Source organism: Ochlerotatus camptorhynchus, unplaced genomic scaffold (genome assembly GCF_037179485.1).
Source record: "Ochlerotatus camptorhynchus isolate MF236.1 unplaced genomic scaffold, CSIRO-AGI_Acam_v1.1 ptg000317l, whole genome shotgun sequence".
Classification (NCBI taxonomy): domain Eukaryota; kingdom Metazoa; phylum Arthropoda; class Insecta; order Diptera; family Culicidae; genus Ochlerotatus; species Ochlerotatus camptorhynchus.
The window spans coordinates 642,550-665,128 of NW_027040805.1; the positions used below are offsets into that span (position 1 = coordinate 642,550).

A 22,579-nucleotide genomic window follows, 5' to 3' on the forward strand; every position below is an offset into this window, starting at 1 on the left:
TAGCATGAGGTTGTTACGAAGCGGTCGGAGTTGAACATTCATGCCAATATGCCTCAAAATAGCCTCGCAATCTGTCCTTGCGTCCCTTCTAGTCCGGAGAGGTTCTAGGTCGATAAGTTGACAACGGCTTTCGTAACCGGGTAATCGAAACGGATCATTCCACGTCAATCTACTTAGCGTAAAACGAAGAAAGCCATGTTGAACATATTCGATTCTTTCGGCACCGTTGTTGTAGTTTGGGTTCCAAACCGCTGAACAATACTCAAGCCGATCATTATTACCAGTAGAAAACAAATAAAACTACAATATTTTCTTAAAATTCATACTTTTGGTTAACTTTTATGCTTATTATAGGGTTTGAAAAATTATAGTTTTACATTATGACGGTTCATTGAAAATTCCGAATTAAAAAAAAAAAAAAAAAAGAATTGATGACACATGATTTTGAACGATTTTGGTGAAGGTAAAAAAAAAACCATAAATAAGCATATGTATCGTATTTTATAAGTCATCGGAGTTTTTATGTCATAAAATTAGACCCCCCCCCTCCAAACCAAATCCTGGCTACGTGCCTGATCTGTCATCTAGTGATTATCGAACTCTCTTTACCCAGCGATGCAAATCGATAACAAGAAGATTATAAATATACATCGATGGCAATCTTTATTGTTCTTTGCCAAAGTTTGTTACCAACAACTTGCGAGAAAGTAGTCGACTAGACAAGAATTTGGATGGAAAGTGACGGACGGAGAAATAATAAAAGAAATTTTGATTGCTGAACGTAAGAAATCCTCGCCACGTTTTGGTCGTAAAAAAACGAAGACTGTGTTGAACCCCACCGCTGGTGATTCCCGGGTGTAGCCCGTCGCTGAAGCCGGCTAGGATCGAGCCCTCGGACTATCGTCGACCAAAGACGACCAAAGCTGATCATCAACTCAACAGAGGTAACCAAACTACAATAGTTTTCTCTCTCTCTCTCTCTACGCATGGGCCCCACCGAAGCGGACTTTTAAATAAAAAAAAAATATAAATTTGTATAAGCTTATTTTCTGTGTTTGTGCCTTTTTTCTTGGAGAGACCGTCTTGGTGTCCTGTATTGTTCCACCTATTATTCTCGTGTTGATTCGCTGTATGTGTGATGTCCTCCCGAAGCAAGTGACTGTAGCCGACCCTGAAAAGAAACCCATTAAATGAGCTAGCTGTTTATAACATAAGTAAACAGTATAAACAGTATAAGTAAACTTATAACATTATAAGTTCAACGTTATGATGGTATCAGTATTCAAATATTTTTAGAGGAATATTTATAATGAAAACTAAAGTCCTTGTGACGTATCGAAATGGGAAGATATTTAGTATGGCATCTTTATAGACACAGAAAAAAAAATAATTTTAATATCACATCAAAGTGGATGCACTTCAATCGTTTCGAAAATATGGTGTAATGTTACTTGCCAAAAGGAACAAAATTATCATTAATACAGTGCATGAAGTGACATTACGCTGTTTTTACTGCATTTCTTTATTTTTGTGGCCATAAAAAATACATGAGATTTTTGACATGATTGAAGTGCAACCTGTTGGATGTAATATTAAAATTAATTTTTTGCTGTGGATTACTATAATGCAACCGATAAAGAAATTGTAAGTATCGATCAATAAAGGTTTTTAAATATAGTCATCGAAATCAAAGAAACTTAAAACTAAAGAATTAAATCTTAATTTTTGTATAAAGAACTTTGAAGAAGTTTCACGAATGGTTGGTCGGGTGAATACAGTGAATGTATTTACCCAGGAAATTTCCGTTCTAAAATCATGAAACACATGTGTTATTTTTTTTTGTATTAATAATTTATGAATGTATGTGTATACTGTTGATTCTGATTGAAGAATATTTCAAAAAGAAGTAGAATACAAATTTATTTACCCCTAATCAATCTGATCTGAAATATGATAAACCCAAAAAATCCAGGGATTTTAAATCATCACTTAAAAATTTATCAATTCAATCAAAGTGGTAGAACAAAATCTGTGTAGTTTTTATTTGCCAAACAATTGTATACATAATAGAAGACACCAAAACGTGACCTCACGTGAAGGTCGAGGACTCATGAACCTCATCCCGGAAAAGTCACGAATGCATGTTCCTCCCTTATGCAGTTATCTCTTTTGAATCTGAAAGATCTATCTAAATCTGCTTGATCATACTGACTGTATCCAGCGTAAACTGTTGTTACATTATTAACATATTTTAGAACTATCAATACTGTCCATGGTTTATTCTAAACTACCAGTATCTCTGAGGATATTGCTGCGGGTAGTAGTTCTGCTGTTGTGGATAGTACTGCGGATACTGCTGATTCTGTGGGTAGTATTGTTGCTGATTCTGTGGGTAGTATTGTTGCTGATTCCATTGGTTTGTATTTTGCTGCTGCGGTATGCTTCCTCCTGCACACTGTGGTACATTTGCTGGCCAGTCACACATATCCTTTTGCAAGTTGTAAACCAGTCCCGCTTGGCACGTCTCAATGAATGACAAGCCAGCTGGTTGACAAATGGCATATTTGGTACAATCACTGCCTACGTAAATCTTTGATCCTGCCATCTTTCCAGCACATTCCTTAAAAACAAATATAAACCACTATTAGGATACCTCTGCCGATAGTTTAATGTTTTTCTTATCTTACAGGAACTACTCCGTATGGAACGTTGGCACCAGCTACAACGGTGACCAACAAGAGGGTAAGGGCAACTTTCATGGCCATCATAATGTATTGTGCTTGTTCGTTTTGTACTGATTGAAAATTGGAAGGCAATTCAGCTTTTATAGTTTGGTCTTCCATCTGCAGTGTAACGAGAACATGAATGTCTACTGGAAAATGTAATTTGAAAATTGATTTAATCAACTAGATACCAACTCCACAACTGCTATCTGTCGAAGGAGAGTAATTGAACCAATTGAAAGCGTTCAGATATCTGTTTACATAGACCATGTTCATTAGACTGATGGATAATTTTAAATTTTCGCTCAACAGTGCTCAAACAGTTCAAAATTGGGTCCTGATTAGTCTTTCAACATTTGAACTCATTTAGTTTGAAACTGAAGTTCATATCTAGCTAACAAAGCACCATATTACTTTGCTTTAAAAAGTGATTATTTTTTTAATTTATTTATTTATTTACTTGTTATCATTCGGATTTTTTTGTTCGTCGCCTTAATGTAACGTGGGTAGATCATCTTTTCGTGGTACGTTACGGGATGTAATATCTGCCACCGATTCCTAGTCCTGACTACTTCAAACTAGGGAAACAGTCTTTTAAATTTGTCGAACCTCTTAACGGAATCCCTTTATGAAGAGCTTTGAGAGTGGTGTTGAGTACTTGGCACTGATGAAGTCTGCAAGTAGTAGACGAAATACGCGTATCTGTCAAAATATAAGCAATTATAAAGGAATTTAAAGGAAACAAACCGACACACTCAAAGCTCTTTATAAGGGGAACAGGATTTTTCAGTAATCAAAGGAACACATCTCAGTCCTTGCTATTTTTGATGCCTTGTTGATAGTGACAAGACTCGGCTTTATCCACCGAGGATGATCTTGAAACAAGGAAAAAGTGAGTTAGTTAGTCTTCAATTATGTGATTCCTAATCTTCTACTCGTTGTTCCCTAGTTTGAAGTGGTTAAGACTACCCAAGTAACAATTCAAGCTGAATTTTAAGAACGAAAGTTGATTATTGGTTGATTTAAGTAGTACGAAGCTGATTAACACCAGGCTGAACATACAGTTGATTAGTGGTGAATGAAACGAATTGTATCCGCATAATTCAACCTTAGTAAGTTAGCTGATCTAAAGACTGAACAAGTCTTATTTAAGCTTAATTCTACTACGCAAACCAGCAATGCACTACAAATATTTTGATAGCCTGATACAATAATATGAATTTATTGCACAATATTGTTAAATGTCGTCAATGTTACTTGTTGCATTTCTGACATTTCAGTTATTCTAAATTCACTGCCTACCTTTCTAATTCCAAGCAGCACCAGCAGTAAAGATAAGACAAGAGGAGCTTTTTAAGAATAGCTCCACCTAGAAGTGGACTGCGACGACGTCGGAAGTATTAACATTTGTATTCCTGTGTGTTCACCACTTTATATTGCACTTAGTTTTCATACTGAATTTCAAAAATATAATTCAATTATAACACTAAAATAGCATCGAAATACATCATGAACTTGTGTCCACACTGTGTTTGCTGCACTTGAAATGAGAGGAATGTTTTACTGTCACAATTTATTGTTTACAATTCTGCATTGCTGTTTAATACTCTTCCGGTTGCTATTATTCAACTTAATTTTGACGTGCTTCAAGTTAATGATCATACCTTCTGCCACAAATATGCTTATGTGGTCAAGTGGGTATAGTTGACGCCTGTGATCAGTGACTGCCGGTTCGAGTACCGAAATGTTAAAGTAATTTTTAGACATATAATAACAATATAAATATGTAAATCCAATTAGTCAGCAACATTCTAAAGTAGTCTCATAAAAAGTATAAGATATGAAGCAGTCTTCCATTATTATTCTTTTTTTAATAAAACATGAAGGCTGAACAAGGGTTGGAAAAGACTGTTGGTTAATGCCTTGAAAAGCTTATAATTTATATTGCTGTTAAGCTTTGGGCTGATTATAGATGTTTAAAAGCTGAACAAAGGTTAAAGTGGTCTATGTACAATAATTATGCAAACTAAGACTGAATTAAAATCGTTGAAAGAACACTTGATAAGCATCAATTTGTTACTTGGGTAGGGTTCTGATGCATGGTCATTATCGGTCTCATACCTTAGTTTTGTTGCTAAGGAATCCAATTTTGACTGACAAAGAAGCGCGCCTTTGGAGGGTGTTTCAACACTCCGAAGGGTATAAATAGCGGGACCTTTCAGTTAAAGTTCGATCCTTGTGATAAATGCATTGACAACTGTAAAAAAAATCGAATACTTCACCATTTCTCAATAGTGATGGAGTAATACGAGTAATACCATAGAGATAACTCTAAGACCAGAAGGTCCCGAAGAAACGTGCTCAATCGCAGTAGTGTTAGGTCCCGAACAAAGAAAAAAAAAACAAGGGAAGAAATATGAACTCTACAGTATATATAATTATATATATAACATATAATAATATAATAACATATAATTCAATCAGCTCGATTGGACATCCATCATCTGAAGCAATCCTCGTCGTCGTCGTCGACGAAATCAAAAAATACAGGCAGCACAATCCTTACAATTTAAGAGCAATGGAATATTACTCACCAAATATCATAATATCGAATCTTGCTCGATTCATCAATCCAATTCAGTCAGTCTACGCTTAAATGTTGACACAATTGAGTTGAAGTCGAAGAGGATGTAGACTTCGTTGAACCTAGCCGACATAAAGTGGACAGTATCATCAAGTCCGTTCCTGGGCTCAAGCAGCAAAAAGTTCCGTTGGCAAACAATCGATCAGGATTATAAAAGACAAAACTTAATAATGATTCGAGTCACTGATGTCTTGTGATTATATTTGGCGTAGCTACTGGGGTGCCAAGGGGGCCAGGCCCCCTCCAGGATTATCTTGACCCCCTCCCCAGAACTTTTGGTGTTTTTTTTATTCACCGGTATTTTGTCAACCTTGTCAAGTTCGATGTTACTAATCTTTTTTTAAAGTCCTTTATGTTGACTACTTTTCTTACATTCTGGACTAGAAGAAGAAATTTTGATAAATTATATTATATCGATATTTAATCGATGGCATAATAAGACGTCTACAGGATCTAAAAATTGGTAATGAACCCAGGGATTTTTCTTTAACTTCTGGGAACTTCAAGGACTTCTAAGAAGTTCAGGGAACATGGAAATGTTGGGAACTTCAAAAGTTCTGAAAACTACGTAGAAGTGGTAAATTTATTTGAGTTCGGGAAGCTTCGTAGAAGTTAAGGGAACGTTATTTTATTTCAGGGAAGCTCATTATTGATTGGAAACCTCTACATAATTTCAGGATACTTTTTTGGAGCCTCATGGCCTTGGAATAGTTAAGGAAATTACGTACAAATGCTAGAAATTTCGTTCGTGGAACTTTGCGGAAAATCATCGAGAAACATAAAAGAAAAACAAAGTTTGTAGAAGTTTTGCGAATTTCGTAGCATTTTGAGGAGCTAAACTTCAAATTGTTTGTGCTAAGTCAGTCTCGCACTAAATGATTTCAAATTGTTGGAGGCTAATCAGGACCTGATTTGGAACCGTTTGAGTACTGAGGAGTAAAAATTTAAAATTTTGCATCAGTCTAATGTTCATTGTTCATATTGCATGCTTTACACAGCGTATAGTATATCCGGCTGCTGTGAACTGCTACTGTGTTCAGTGCTGAGGTTTGATTGTCATTGACAGACTTTCGCGCGATACTGACAAAATTGTTCGTCACGTAGTCACTGGCAGACTTGATCCTTAAAAAAAACCTTCGTCAAAATCTCATTGATTTTTTCGTCAAAGACATAGATTTGCCTGGTATATTTCTGTGTCACATTATTGTTATCCAAGCAGTTCAGACCCATTGGGGTAAGAAAGCAGTCACGCTTACCACTACATCACCGGCGCCGGTTGCAATCACTTCGGGTTTTCAGTATGTTATTAAGCACCATTTCAGATTTATTTTCGAAAAATTTCAGCCTAAAATATTTCCGCTGTTGGCAGCCCTGCAAACAGACAGATGCAGGCGATGTTTTTGTCGCTTGCGGGACACCGTTGTCAGCAGTGAAACATCGGATAAAAGATAATTTCTAATCCCGAAGCTCTACTTTCAATTACCATAGAACTGATTGGGAGTAATATCGAACATTCATGGAATATAGATTTGATGCAAACATTCTTTTGCAAACCAAAGATGAAATTAATTATGCTCTTGAATCTCTGACTACTTCTATAGTTGAGGCAAGAGCTGCCTCAGTACCAAAATGCGAGGTTAAATTCGATTCAATTATAATAGAATAGACGACGATCTTCAGCTCTAGATCCGTCTTAAAAATGTCCGTTGGAGACAATATCAAAGAACACGCGATCCTGCCATGAAAGTTATATGGCGGGATTTGCAAAAACAAATTAAAAGGCGATTCGCTGCTCTGATGAACAAAACTTTTGGAAATAACCCTAATAAAAATAACCATAAAAGAGAGCTTAACGACGTGTTCGGGGTATCATCCAAATCATAGTGGGATAGTTTACCCATCCGGGATACAGTTCGTATATGGTATTTGCTTATTAGGGAATGTTTCTAAATTAGACCCGAGTTCCAAATTCTTTTGGAAAAATCTCAAAAGCCTTTTCTAGCGCTTAAATAAGGTGGTAAAATGTTGATCAAAAATTCGGAAAAGCTCAGAAACTTGCTAAGCAATCGAGAGTTCCCATAATTCCAGTTTGGGTCTTACTAGTCCTATTGAGAATCAGGTTGTTCGGGATTATCTGAATATTTTCGAAAGTTTCCTAATATGAAAGCTCCAGGTGATGATGGAATTTTTTATATCCTCATCAAAAAATTCCCAGAGAGTACCTTGTCTTTCTTAGTAAAATTACTTAACAGATATTTCCATTTGGCATACTTTCCTGATAAATGGAAAAATGCAAAGGTTGTTCCTATTTTGAAGGCGAATAAAAATCCAGCTGAAACTTCTAGCTACCGTTCAATAAGTTTGCTTTCTTCAATGAGTAAACTTTTCGAAAAAAAAATTTAATAGAATGATGCTTCACCTTATTACGAACTCGATTTTTGCAGATGAGCAGTTTTGATTTCGCCAATTTATTTCGCTCAAACAAATCTGAAGAATGCTCAACTGGAGTTGCTCTTCTACACATAGAAAAAGCATTCGACAGTGTTTAGAATGAAGGTTTGATTGCTAAATTGAAATAAGAAGTTTAATTTTCCACAATATATTATAACACTGACAGAACTCTGCAGGTACATTATCAAAATTCCAAATCTAAACGACTACCTGTTAGAGCAGGAGTTCCTAAGGGTAGCATTCTTGGGCCTATATTGTATAACATTTTCACTTCAGACCTCCCTGATTTGCCTCAGGGCTGCCATACATATTTGTTCGCTGATGACACAGGTATTTCCGCTAAAGGAAGAAGTCTTCGTGTTATTTACAGAAGACTACAGACAAGTTTAGATATTTTCTCTTCTTATTTACAAAAATGGAAGATTTCTCCCAACGCTTCCAAAACTCAACTTATAATACCTATAACCTAGTAGTAGTCACTATGGTCAAACCAAGTGAAATATCTTGGATTAGTACATCGTTAAGCATCTTAACAATAAAATGGCGATTTTTCTAGAACAAATTTGATCTCATCACTTTATTTTTCATTCATCAACGAATTTAATTTTTTCTCTTAGCATTTTTTTCCCTTTATTTGTTTTTCGTCAATCTTGTTTTCCGTGCTATCTTGCTACCGACACCAGGGAGGCAGCTCCCACACCTGGACCCTACCTATCAACCCATCAACTCATGAACCGGGGACCAACGGCTTTACTTCCCTTCCGAAGGAAGGCGTGATCAGAGATTTTATGCCTTAGAAAATCTCGGTGGTGCCGACTGGGATTGAACCCAGGCCTGCTGGGGTGAGAGGTAATCTCGCTTACCACTACACCACCGGCACCGCTAACAATTAAGCAATAAATTTGATTGTACTCGAAATATAACAGTAAAAATTATTTTAATTTCGTTATTTTATTATAATAATTTTTTTTTCGGGCTGAGGCAGGTTGAAATGAAATGTAATTTATTTTGAATTTGGAACTAATAAATGGTTAAAAAAATACCGAAGAAAATAAAGAACTACTGTTACGAGTTCTCCATTAAAATATCTAAAATCTAACATAGGATTTTTTTTTCGAAATTCGGAAAATTACCAAAAGTTTGATTTTATGTTGAATATTGAAACTTGCTAATTTCGCTTTATGTGCGTCGCAATAAGCGATTTTATTATTTTATCTCGCTAATTCTCCATTCTTAGTGAACATAGATCAGAAAATCTGAATCTATATTGTCATTGGCCTTACGTTCCAGCAAGTAAAATAAATTGAGGTGTCGTCATTGTGTTGTTTGTTACATGGTCATTTTTCGATAAGCACATCTGAAGAGAATGAATAGAATTGACAGTTACTCGGAGGAGCATGTGTAAAACGTAGATACGAAATTGTTTGCGTTGTAAAGGCTATCAAGCCTTGTCAGGTCATACATGACAATCTAGGACAATAAAGGGCCACCCACATTAGATCCGGATCTGATGCGTTCCGGCAAAGTGACAACTAAATATTTTGCCTAATTGTCAAATTTACGTCAACGTTTACGTGTGTAATGATGGTAGGAAGATATACAGTAATGACCCGATTTTGTCAGCCCTTCCACGCATCAGACTTTTATGTTTCAATAATTTCGCATAATCGTAATTCCAAATCTTTTTCGTTCATCTTTAAGATGGATGTATACTTAAGACACAGACAAACAGACATAACACTCACAATCAAATTCTTCACAAATAAGCTTTTAGTTGTAAATGTGCTCGCATTTGTCATGGTGGCGCCACTACAGTGTTAAGCAAGCCACCACATTTCGAACTTATCAGTGATGTCAGTTAATTTAGTAGATGTCAGCTCTTGAAAATAATAAGGGGACCATGGTATCTCACTGGAGACACATACTACATATTAATCTGACGACAACAGAAAAAAAGTTGTTGAATATTACATCCAATCAGCTGCACATTGGTCATTCCGCTTGTTGTGTAATATTACGCTGTGCGGTGTAAATACACAGAGTTTGAGAACAAATCATTATGATGAGTGATGGTAGAAAGGTCACTCATTAGTGATGCATTACTGCATTTAAAAACTTGTTTCTAGCAAGAGAAAAACACACTACACAAACAAAACTTATCCCTACATTCAAGGTTGCTCATCCTCACAGCGACGCACAATTCGTTATATATTCCTCTCACTGTTGCTGAAGTAGTGCTGCAGGAGGCGGGCTCTCTTTTCGTGCAAGAGAATATATCTCCCACGTAGTGTTCGGAAAAACTCAAAAACTCTAATCTCATGTATGAGTTTATGCGCCTATGAGTTTTGCCTTGCAAAATTCAACGTCGTAAAAATCACCGATGAGTTTTCAGTTTCAAACATTCATTGCTTTATATTTTAGCGTCATTCATTGTTATTACTATTTCCTGCGCTTTGGTCAGATAGCGTATAGGGCGTCGTTGTGCCAATTTGGTCGTGGCACATTTCGAGTATGAGAGAGTGATTGTAGTTTGCTCAAAAGTGCCTGAGTAAAATGCAAGTATTTTCGATGATTACCCGTAGTTGTTACAGTAAAGATATACACCCATATTCTCGTTTATGTCTGGACGTGTCTGTCATACAGAAACATTTTTATTTGATTTTGTGTGGTGGATGGGTTTCGGGCTTGGACGGGCATATGGTGATAATATTAAGTTTACGTTAGGATAACATTGAAAAATCGAGAAATGTTTCGCTTCAGTTTGAGAAGCACTTCACTTTGCAACCGATGAACCATTCTGACGGCCCACATTACCGTACAGGCGCCGTGTGTTGGCAGGGCCCAATATTGGACAGTTTGATGTTTATAAAGTACCATCAGTTAAAACTGTATTTTGAGCTTTTTCTCTATACATTCTTAGGTGTTCTTAGAAGATTATCATGTTGGTGTACGCTGATTCAAAAAGAAAATTGTATTAACATTGAGCTTTCCATATTTCGGCGTTGTTGAACATGTGGTACTTGCACAACATTTCGTGCGAGTACCAAAGTAACCATATAATCACAAAATAACTTTTAATGTAGGTTCAGAGTGAGAAAATGTCACTGAGATATGGTTAATTAACGGCGCCGGTGGTGTAGTGGTAAGCGTGATTACCTCTCACTCCAGTAGGCCTGGGTTCAATCCCAGTCGGCGCCGCCGGGATGTTCTGAGGCATAACATCTCTGATCACGCCTTCCTTCGGATGGGAAGTAAAGCCGTTGGTCCCCGGTTCATGAGTTGATGGGTCGATAGGTAGGGTCCAGGTGTGGGAGCTGCCTTCCTGGCACGTCGGTAGCATTGGTGCTCAGCACGGAGAACAAGATCGACGGAAAAAACAAACCAAAGGAAAAAAAAAAAAAAATATGGTTAATTGGGTATTTAGATGACTATTACTTTAAAAAACTAATCCTGGCTGTATCTTTTTTTCGTTTGTATGTAACACTAATGTAACACTAATATTACTAACCGCACCGAGCCTTCATTCTGGGTGACGAGCGAACCTGAAGAAGAAGAAGATGACCATGAACCCCTTCTCGGAACGAGCGTATTGTTGATGGACCTGGTCTACGATTCAAGATTGGTTTCTGTAATGGTAAGTTTCACAATCTTCATCGAAATGTAAGTATTATTGACAATAATCATAACAATCAACTCGTATATACATTGAAATATATATATATAAAAGGGAAGGGACCCAACAAACAATTTTAGTTGCAGATCAGCTTATACAGACAAAAATTAGCTGCATAAGGCAATTTTCGGCTGTATAAGCTAGTCTGCAGCTAAAATTGTTAGTTGGGGACGGTCCAACAGGGAACCCGATTGAAGTGATTTGGACGGGGAGAGTGGGAATGCCAACTCCCTGTTGATAACATTTCGTGAATAAAGGGTGGGCTCTTCTCCCCACTCATTTGTTTATTTGTTTATTTGTTTATTTGTATTCCTCCATCTGAAAATGACTCCAACAAACTCTGCAGGTAGGCACAGTCCTCGATGCATGTGATTACCATGTAAATCTTAACATCATCGGCGTAGAAAACACGATTTCCAGATGGTAAAACAAACAATGCATCATTAATGAAAAGCGAAAACAATAGGGGGCCTAGGTTGCTCCCTTGTGGAACTCCGAATACAATCGGGAAGGCGGTTGAATGTGAGGAGCCTAATTTAACTTTCATAGACCGTCCTGACAGGTATGATTCGAACCAACGAACAAAGGCGACGGATACACCAAATTTCTCGAGTTTTCGAAGCAGAATAGCATGGTTCACTCGGTCGAATGCAGCTTTGAAATCAGTGTATATAGCATCTACTTGCATGCCAGCGTCCATCGATCGAATGCACAATGAAGTGAATTGAGTGAGGTTCGTTGTCACAGATCTTTTTGGAAAAAATCCATGCTGGGCACTAGAGATGTAATTCTTGCTAGCTTCGAACAAGGCATCGTTCACGATTATCTCAAAGAGTTTGGAGCAAGCATTCAACGACGTTATCCCGCGGTAATTGGAAATATCACACTTGTCCCCCTTTTTGTGAATAGGAATCATGACCGAAGTCTTCCACGCGGATGGGAATGTCATTCGCTGTAATGAAATATTAAACAATTTCACTAGCGGCATCAATAAGACACTTGAGCAATTCTTAAGAATGCATGCAGGAAAACCATCCGAACCGTATGACGCAGAATGTTTAAGTTTACGTATCGCTTTTTGTACGTGCTCCTCAGTGATTTGGAAAATTCCAAAGTCGAGCCTATCTGATGGTGTGTCATGGATGGCTGCATTTAGATGCGAGGACATCTTGGGGCATCTTCCTGTTTGGGGGCTTGTCTTTTTGACCAATTGGCTGATCACGTTGCTGGAAAGAGATTCTTTATTGTTCCGTAGATGCGTATAGGCGACTTTGCCTATCGATCTACCCAATCCGTTTTTGGCCCTTCATACAGCGACATGTTGAGGACAATCAGAGGTTATTAAGCTTGATCAAGACAAACAGAGAAGAGTGCCCACTGCTGTCGGACTTAGTTTCCGTGCTACAATGGGTGGTAAACCACTATGATCTATCTATCAGCATTCATTGTTATTACTATTGTTTGTGCATCAGGGGTTGGAATACTATCACGACATGCATCGGCATGATATCAATTGACGTTTGTGTGGTTTTTATGAGTTTAAAGCTGAAATGATTTTTCGTCGTTGTGAGTGTGAGTGCATGAGAATCTCAAGCGTGAATTTTGTTTGCCGCATTTGCACGCGAGTTTATTCTCGCAGGGAGGCTCAATGAATCAGATTGGAGAATGATTTTCCGAACACTGCTCCCACAAATGATTTTGTTTTGCGCTTCTTCTACATTCTTTCGTCGTTCGCTGAGTTACGGCTTTAGGCAAGTCAATATAAAGGAGATCTTCCAACTATCTCACTATGGCGAATTTTAATGAATAATCTCTGATAAAGAAATACCATACCCGAACAATATCCTAGCAGCACACTTGTTACTGAACAGTGGTGGTTACTTGTTTGCAACTTATTCCTGTCACAATCAAGTTGCAGCAACTTATTTTGATGGAAGTGTGCTGCTTGGGAGCCCAAATAGTGGAACTGTTCCACATATGGTTTGGATGATGCCCTGAACACATCGTTGAGCAGAGTAAACATACAAATTGTATTAGCGTTTCACGTTCATGTTTTATGTTTTGCAGACAATTGAAAATCGGCTGTTAAACAGATAATCAACAGCAGTTATTTTTCATCCATCATATTAATTTGTCTTTATTGGTGATATTATGCTTGATGGTGTCAAGTCTCTCACTTAATCGTATTATATTACTAACTTACTGTTTAATTCATGCTTCTGAAGTGTAGACCTGATTTTGGCAACATGTTTCCAATGTATTTTAAATGCACTGCGGGACATAACCCTTCTTTTAATTTCATGCTTTACTTCTTCTTCTTCCTCGCATTTCAAGCTTATTGCGTATAGCATATTAGATTATTGCGTGCTCTCAACTTAGTGTTCTAGATGCACTTCCACAGTTATTAATTGTGAGCTTTCGATGCCTGTACCATTTTTGCATTAGTATAATTGTGTGGCAAGTACAATCATACTCTATGCCCAGAGAAGTCGAGAAATTTTCCAACCCGAAAAATTCCTAGACCGGACCGGGAATCGAACCCAGCCACCTCCAGCATGGTCTTGCTTTGTAGCTGTGTCTTTACCGACTGAGCTTAGGGAGGTCCCTCATGTTTTAATGTAATATAACATAACATAATATAATATAATATAATGTAATATAATATAATATAATATAATATAATATAATATAATATAATATAACATAATATACATAATATAATATAATGTAATTTAGTATTAAATAATATAATGTAATATATTTTAATATAATTTAATATAATCTAATATAATATAATATCATATAATATAATATAATGTAATGTAATGTAATGTAATGTAATGTAATGTAATGTAATTGTAATGTAATGTAATGTAATGTAATGTAATGTAATGTAATGTAATGTAATGTAATGTAATGTAATGTAATGTAATGTAATGTAATGTAATGTAATGTAATGTAATGTAATGTAATGTAATGTAATGTAATGTAATGTAATGTAATGTAATGTAATGTAATGTAATGTAATGTAATGTAATGTAATGTAATGTAATGTAATTTAATGTAATGTAATGTAATGTAATGTAATGTAATGTAATGTAATGTAATGTAATGTAATGTAATATGTAATGTAATATGTAATGTAATATGTAATGTAATATGTAATGTAATATGTAATGTAATATGTAATGTAATATGTAATGTAATATGTAATGTAATATGTAATGTAATATGTAATGTAATATGTAATGTAATATGTAATGTAATATGTAATGTAATATGTAATGTAATATGTAATGTAATATGTAATGTAATATGTAATGTAATATGTAATGTAATATGTAATGTAATATGTAATGTAATATGTAATGTTATATGTAATGTAATATGTAATGTAATATGTAATGTAATATGTAATGTAATATGTAATGTAATATGTAATGTAATATGTAATGTAATGTAATGTAATGTAATGAAATGTAATGTAATGTAATGAAATGTAATGTAATGTAATGAAATGTAATGTAATGTAATGTAATGTAATGTAATGTAATGTAATGTAATGTAATATAATGTAATATAATGTAATGGGGGGGCGACCCCGGCGTAGTGGTTAGCATTCATACCTCTCACGCCAAAGTCACGAGTTCAAATCTCACCCCCCGACAAGTCACGAATGACCCAGAAGCGTTAAAGTGACTATAATTAAAAAAAAAGAAAGTATTGTAATGTAATGTAATGTAATGTAATGTAATGTAATGTAATGTAATGTAATGTAATGTAATGTAATGTAATGTAATGTAATGTAATGTAATGTAATGTAATGTAATGTAATGTAATGTAATGTAATGTAATGTAATGTAATGTAATGTAATGTAATGTAATGTAATGTAATGTAATGTAATGTAATGTAATGTAATGTAATGTAATGTAATGTAATGTAATGTAATGTAATGTAATGTAATGTAATGTAATGTAATGTAATGTAATGTAATGTAATGTAATGTAATGTAATGTAATGTAATGTAATGTAATGTAATGTAATGTAATGTAATGTAATGTAATGTAATGTAATGTAATGTAATGTAATGTAATGTAATGTAATGTAATGTAATGTAATGTAATGTAATGTAATGTAATGTAATGTAATGTAATGTAATGTAATGTAATGTAATGTAATGTAATGTAATGTAATGTAATGTAATGTAATGTAATGTAATGTAATGTAATGTAATGTAATGTAATGTAATGTAATGTAATGTAATGTAATGTAATGTAATGTAATGTAATGTAATGTAATGTAATGTAATGTAATGTAATGTAATGTAATGTAATGAAATGTAATGTAATGTAATGTAATGTAATGTAATGTAATGTAATGTAATGTAATGTAATGTAATGTAATGTAATGTAATGTAATGTAATGTAATGTAATGTAATGTAATGTAATGTAATGTAATGTAATGTAATGTAATGTAATGTAATGTAATGTAATGTAATGTAATGTAATGTAATGTAATGTAATGTAATGTAATGTAATATCATATCATATCATATCATAGCATATCATATCATATCATATCATATCATATCATATCATATCATATCATATAATATTAAACAATAGCAAATGTTAATATATCGTATCCCATCCCGTTGATTCTTTGGATTGAATTATCCAATTATAGAATTCAGGGTTCAAGTTGCCTTAGATGTGGATGCTGATGATTACTTCGTTATAATGCTACATTGATAAATTAATCATATCGAATGATTCAAAATACTCTTGCTAAAAAATAATATTCTGAATTAAACCCAGTTTAATCATGGTCGGATAAATTGGAAGTTATCTTGTTTGAATAAATTTTAATTATTTTTGATTATGTATTGATTTTCTAAACGAATGAAATTTTATACTTTATTAATTTTTTAATGTTATCACAAGTTTATATTTCGAATTTAACCATGCATGACTAGTGAAGTAATGAAATTTGGTTGGAATGCTTAAATAAAACAGCGAAAAGGTTATCTTCCATTCAATTCCACTTAATTAATGTTGGTATCCATGGCAGATACGTAATTCGATTTGATTACGTGATTTATGTAATTAAAATTAAATTTGCTGTAATTAATGTAAATAAAATTAACAAATGTAATTAAAAAGTACCCAAATCCTTAATTTTGAACTATTTTAAAAAATAACTAAAATCCTGAACATATAAGCGCATGCATCAATTTATTCAAAAACTCTTCATACACACTTAGTTTTTTCAACCGAGCTCGGCTGTGCAAATCTCGGCAAAATAAGTTTCACTGAGAACTCAGCAAAAGTGACATTTGATAGCTGAGTCTCGGATAATGCTTAGCTGAATCTCAGCAAACAAATGAAATGTTTGCTGAGATCTCAGAAAAACTTATTTTGCCGAGATTTGCACAGCCGAGCTCGGTAGAAAAAACTAAGTGTGTACACCCAAAAATACGCCCATATACTATACGGCGCTGAATATTTTTTACAAGACTACAAACATGACCAACTCTGTGAATACTTATACTAAATTTCTTGAAGCACTAAGCAAAATGTGTCGGGTGTCACTATTGTCGCTAGAGTTGAAAACTGAAATAACCCAAGCATCCAAAAGTTCCGCATTCAACAATAAAACTCACTTTCAAGTTCCATAAAGAAAAATGACGCATGATTTCATGAACATAGCGCATTTTCATGTTATGAAAATATACCATGAACAATGTTCATGACATCATGAGCTATGTTTGCGTAACGCATCCAAGATGCCCGAAATCATGAATCATCCGAGTTGAAATCATGAATTAAATTAATGAATTTAACTTTAGCTTCTAAAGAAATGAAGAATTGACTGGATTCAAACCATGAGCCTTGCGATCATCAAACTCATGCTTTGACCACTAGACTATCAGAAATTGTATAAGATGGAAAGCAAACTGCGTATAATAGATACCTTTGTAGTGCGGTGAACACGGTTTGCCAGGTAACGCTTGTAGCGGTCATGATTCCGCTGCATTTGGAAATCATGAATTTCCACCATGAAATCATGAATCAGTGTTATGATTTAATGGGATGGCAAGTTTTTTTTTTCATTTCATGATTTTTTATTCATGAAAATGGAATCGAATTTTTTCCCGTGTAGTTCAAATAAAGTTCCGATAGCACTTTCTTCCCAAGCAACCAAACGTTCGCATTCTACGATAAAACCCACTTAAAGTTCCACAAAGTGCATAAAATATTCCAATAGATCTTTATGACTACTTTGTGCTTTAGAAAGCATACGAGGAACTTCGGGCTCCAACTTAGCAAATTGAAGTTTGAAAAATGTCCCAAAAAACATCGCTACACCGTTCGAAAAATTCATGTAAATTTCTGCGAAACATAGCGCACATAAAATTAACGCTAGATTTGGCATAAATTTGTGTATGTTGTATTTCATAATAAAGTCAGTCAGCTGGCTCTGAAAACTCAAACAGGAGGCGTCCCAACAGCTCGCTTTAATATAACTCAGATGGCTTAGCGGTTCGTGCTGGGGCTCTCACAAAGAACGACTGGGTTTAATTCTTCAAATAGCTCAAATGCTACTACTAATGTTAATAAATCAATACGCGTTCATATCTAGCTATGTCCACTAGTTTAATAACGTCATTTCAAATATGAGGGGCGTTCATAAATAATGAGACAATTTGAAAGGAACCTGCGCTAATCACAACCACGGTATCTGAAAAAAAAAATACGAGTGCTGGTCGGTTGAGTCTACTTTGGTACAAAATGCGCAATACTAATAATACTATACTAACCTAGCTGGTCAAACGGTGACACTTAAAAAAACACAACCGTTTCAAAATCACCATGCATAGACAAAATCATGGATATTGTAACTAAACGGTTACAACATGTATAGAATTCGCCTTGTGAAATGAGTCGTTTGTTATGAATATTCACTACCACACTTATCACGGACGTCTCAACACAGACATTTTAGCTGCAGACAATTAAATTGTGATTTGGGGTCATAATCTCTATGGTTAAGAATTATGTACGATTTGTTCAGTTCCATAATGATAGACATCGGTTTTAGATTTGTGTTTTCTTGAAAAAGTCCTTTCAATCTCTATGTATATTTCTCTTTCATTTTATTCATGGTATATGTGCAGATTTTCTATTTCAACAGTATATCAAATGTGTATAAATTAGTCGTACATTTTAATACCAAAAATTCTGGCTAACTCCTGTCGTCTATTTACGACGCACTGAGCACAGCATACTACGTTCGTATCGCAGCAGGCAATGTGAGGCCATTCGCAACGTTGTAAAGCTTGACTCCAATGCTGACCGATCGGGCAGGGGATAAGACAAGCCTGCCCTTGCAGACACTTGTAGAACGATAGGCAGCTTGCGTGATTTGGTAAGTGGATTGGATTCATAGGATCGTCTATTGATGGGCATCCAATATCTGGTCGACAGTCTGGAGCAGGACACACGTCAGGCCAACAAGGATCACTTGGATCGGGGAATGGTTCGCATGGAAGGGTTGGATCGCAGCAGGCATAGTTGGGCCATTCGCATCGTTGCAGAGTTTGGCTGAAATGTTCTCCTGCACGACACTGCATCAAACATCGCTGACCATTGGAGCACTTGTAGAATCTTGTGCAATCATTTTCATGTGGTAGAAGCAAGGGATTCATAGGGTCGTCATTCAAAGGACATCTGTTGTCATCGAAGCACTGAGTCACACACGGAAGGCAAGGATCATTGGGCGTGGTGGGTGCCGGTGTTGGTGCTGGTGTTGGAGCTGGTGTTGGAGCTGGCGTAGGAGCTGGCGTAGGAGCTGGTGATGGTGGTAAACATTCATCTGGACACGGCCGACATTCAACGTTCGGATCACAACAGGCTATGTGAGGCCATTCACAACGATTGTTCTGTATGCTCCAGTGTAAGCCAGCAGGGCAGCTCATCTCACACGCGTTGCCACCACTACATATGAAAAACTTTCCACAATTAGTTGGATGTGGCAGTTTTAATGGATTCATTGGATCCTGAGGTGCTAGACATCTGAGATCCGGTTGACATGGTCCTTGAGGACATATTCCACAATCCTGGGATAATACTTGGCCAACGAAGGCAAGTATTACCAACGATTTGAACATATTTCAACTATGCAACTTGCCAACGTAGCCTTACTTAAACGCTGGTCAGTATTAGAGAATATACAACGCTACTAAGTACGATGCCTGATCTACAGCTCGTTTTATACATTTGGCGTACTCCGCTTAGTTAATCATCAATCAAAATAATATCTGCTGACAACCGCCAAAATCAAGTTCATGTTCAATGATTAAAGCATGTGCACCTGAAACGCAAAATGATATCATTCCATAGGAATGGCGCAAAATTTTGATAAAAAAGTCGAGCAGGAGAGGCACTTTGCAAGAACTGATATGTACCTCAGTGTCATAGAGTGGATGATGTCTTGTGTCACTACGTTGCGATATGATGCTATCTTACAAACGTTGAAAAGATTACTCATATTTGTCAAGAATTTTACGTCATTTTGAATTTAGTGTAAGCTAACTTTTTACTGAACTGATCCGGCTCAAAACAAACAATTTCTAAAAATAAAAATAAAATGCTATGGCAATTCAATTAACTATGCTATGTATCTGATTAAAGCCATACCTCCTTATTAATCAATTATCAAAAGGGCTATCGAGCACAGTACTTAATCAGCCTACCAGTACGATTATAGATGCTTTTCGGGCTCAAAGAGTTTTAGTATACTGGGCGAAGGGGTACTTGGGAAAAAAACGCAGTAGGCTCTGCCCGCGAACGCTTGGTGTTGTTTTCGCTGGCGCTGATTTCACCTGTTTTCCGCATATTTTTTAATTGTATCAAGCAAAAAAATATTAGTTTTCGAGTGTGGATAAGTGTAAATTAAGATCTATCACGTTTTAAGAAGCTTTTTTAGTGACATTGTAATTAACGTGAAAACTCTGGGACAAGAATTTGTATCGAGTAGCTGTGTTGCTATGGTGCCGCGTTAGTCGGTTTTTCTTTTCGCTTGTTTTTGGTGCTATGCCTCCCTCCCAAGAAGAGTTTTACCGGGTATTTCTTTTCTTTTCTTGGTGCTGGCGTTCTGCCTTCCGGAGGATGCACGCGAATGAGGTGTCAGGCAAAAATTCGGTGCAAATGAAAATCTTCTTCTTTGTTGTGTTCGGTTGTAAAAACAAACCGGTGGTTTTTCGGAGGCAGAATTTGGTGAGATCCATCTGATTATAAATCAGTCATAAATGCATATTTCCATATATTACTAAATACGCGCCAGATTTCGAAACATAACATATCGAAATATGGAAGTGTGTTTGCAGTACCATTATTCATATGATAACGGTAGTGTTTACATGCGACGCTTATTGTATGTGAAAGTAACCTCGGAATGGACGTGAATTACCAGGCATTCTGAAATGGGTTGCTGAATCTGCAGTAGAGCTATCACTTTCTAACTCCCGGACTAAACTTGCTTTAAATTATTACATCAAGGATTTTTTTAAGCAAGTTTCTTCCATAATTGTAGAAAGATAATGATATACTGCCGTTCTACACATAGTTGTCCCATGTTGTTGTTGGTGACTAATACGTCAGAGGCGCTATCACACTGAACATACAAGAGAGAAATTATCAAGTCCTTGAAATGTATTAGCTTTGGTTTCTTGTTTGCCTCAGTCCTTATTCGCTACTACCAACAATCAATTCGAAACTAACGATTTTAAATTGGCTCACTACTTGACTAGCCTATTGGTCCCAAGCAAATCGATCGACGTACCCCATTCTAGTATAAATTCCAGTACTACACTATGTTTGTTTTGATTCGGTATGAAAGTTTGACAGATAAAATGAGGGGTTCGTGGATTTTCCTATGTTTCGAGGGGTGCATCGATTAGCTTGGGACTGAAGATATTATCAACAGTCAATTGGCAAATCAAAGTTGGCACTCGTGGAGAATAGATGAACTATGAAAGTGATGATGGTTTCAAAATTTTACACGGTGAGGTATACGAGTTCAATCTTAAAATGCCTTTATTTTGCAAATGGAGCATTTTATTTAAATCTGGTTAATGCTACGTTAGGAGAAAACATAAGGACTATGCAATAGATATATAATATAGAAAAAATAATTTATTTTCAGATTTTTAGGTGTATGCATAGATTTCAGCTTTTCTACAACTGTAGCAACAACCAGATTTAAATACAATGCTCCATTTTTAAAATAAAAGCATTTTAAGATTGCACTCGTATAGCTCCCCGTGGAAAATTTTTAAAACCATCATCACTTTTATAGTTTGTCTATTCTCCACGAGTGCCAACTTTGATTTGCCAATACGAAACTATCGATTTGAAATTGACTCACTACTTGACTAGCCTATTGGTCCCAAGCAAATGATTAACGTATCCCATTCTAGTCGTAATTATTGTACTACACTATGTTTGTTTTGATTATCTATGAAAGTTTGACAAATAAAATGAGGGGTTCGTGGATGTTCCCATGTTTCGAGGGGTGCATCGATTAGCTTGGGACCGAAGAGAGTACCAGAGCTGAGCCAGAAAGTTGAGCACGTTTCTTCGGGACCGACTAGTCTTAGAGTTACCTCTATGATAGTACCAGAGCTGAGCCAAAAAGTTGAGCTCGTTTCTTCGGACCCTTCTGGTCTTAGAGTTACCTCTATGCTACTACGCAAAAGGCTCTTTTCATGCACCACAAATGTAGAGTGTGCTAGCTGATTTTGAGAGGAAATGTCGTCCAATCCATATAAATTATATATGATATAATTATGAAATAAACCACTCGATCACCCACACTTGCATAACGCATCCAACTAGCAACAACCACCAGGCATTTCCGAAGCACATGGAAGAACCACCGCGTCAGCACCTTAACGACGGACAACACGCCACGTAACGACACACCATCGGACGACGACCGGACTGCAGCATCAGCATGTTTATGTTTTAAATAGGACCAGTTCGATAATTTCCAGTTCAGTTAGTTGCGATTTTCATTCAGTGAC

General features: G+C 35.9%; 1 protein-coding gene and 1 long non-coding RNA gene across 2 annotated transcripts in view; both read right to left on the reverse strand.

Annotated features, from left to right (window-relative positions):
- Positions 1-2,441: 2,441 nt before the first annotated feature.
- LOC135707762 (uncharacterized) lies at positions 2,442-2,821 on the reverse strand. Its single transcript, XR_010518270.1, has 2 exons — positions 2,688-2,821; positions 2,442-2,620 (listed from the first exon to the last, which is right to left on the reverse strand). It is a non-coding gene; the product is annotated as an uncharacterized LOC135707762 (long non-coding RNA).
- Positions 2,822-18,632: 15,811 nt separating this feature from the next.
- LOC135707765 (multiple epidermal growth factor-like domains protein 6) overlaps positions 18,633-22,579 on the reverse strand; it is a 76,234-nt gene continuing 72,287 nt past the window's right edge. The window contains exon 7 of the mRNA XM_065229646.1: positions 18,633-19,666. Coding sequence (XP_065085718.1) covers positions 18,707-19,666 — 960 coding nt within the window. The 3' untranslated portion in view covers positions 18,633-18,706. The remainder of the gene's footprint in view (positions 19,667-22,579) is intronic.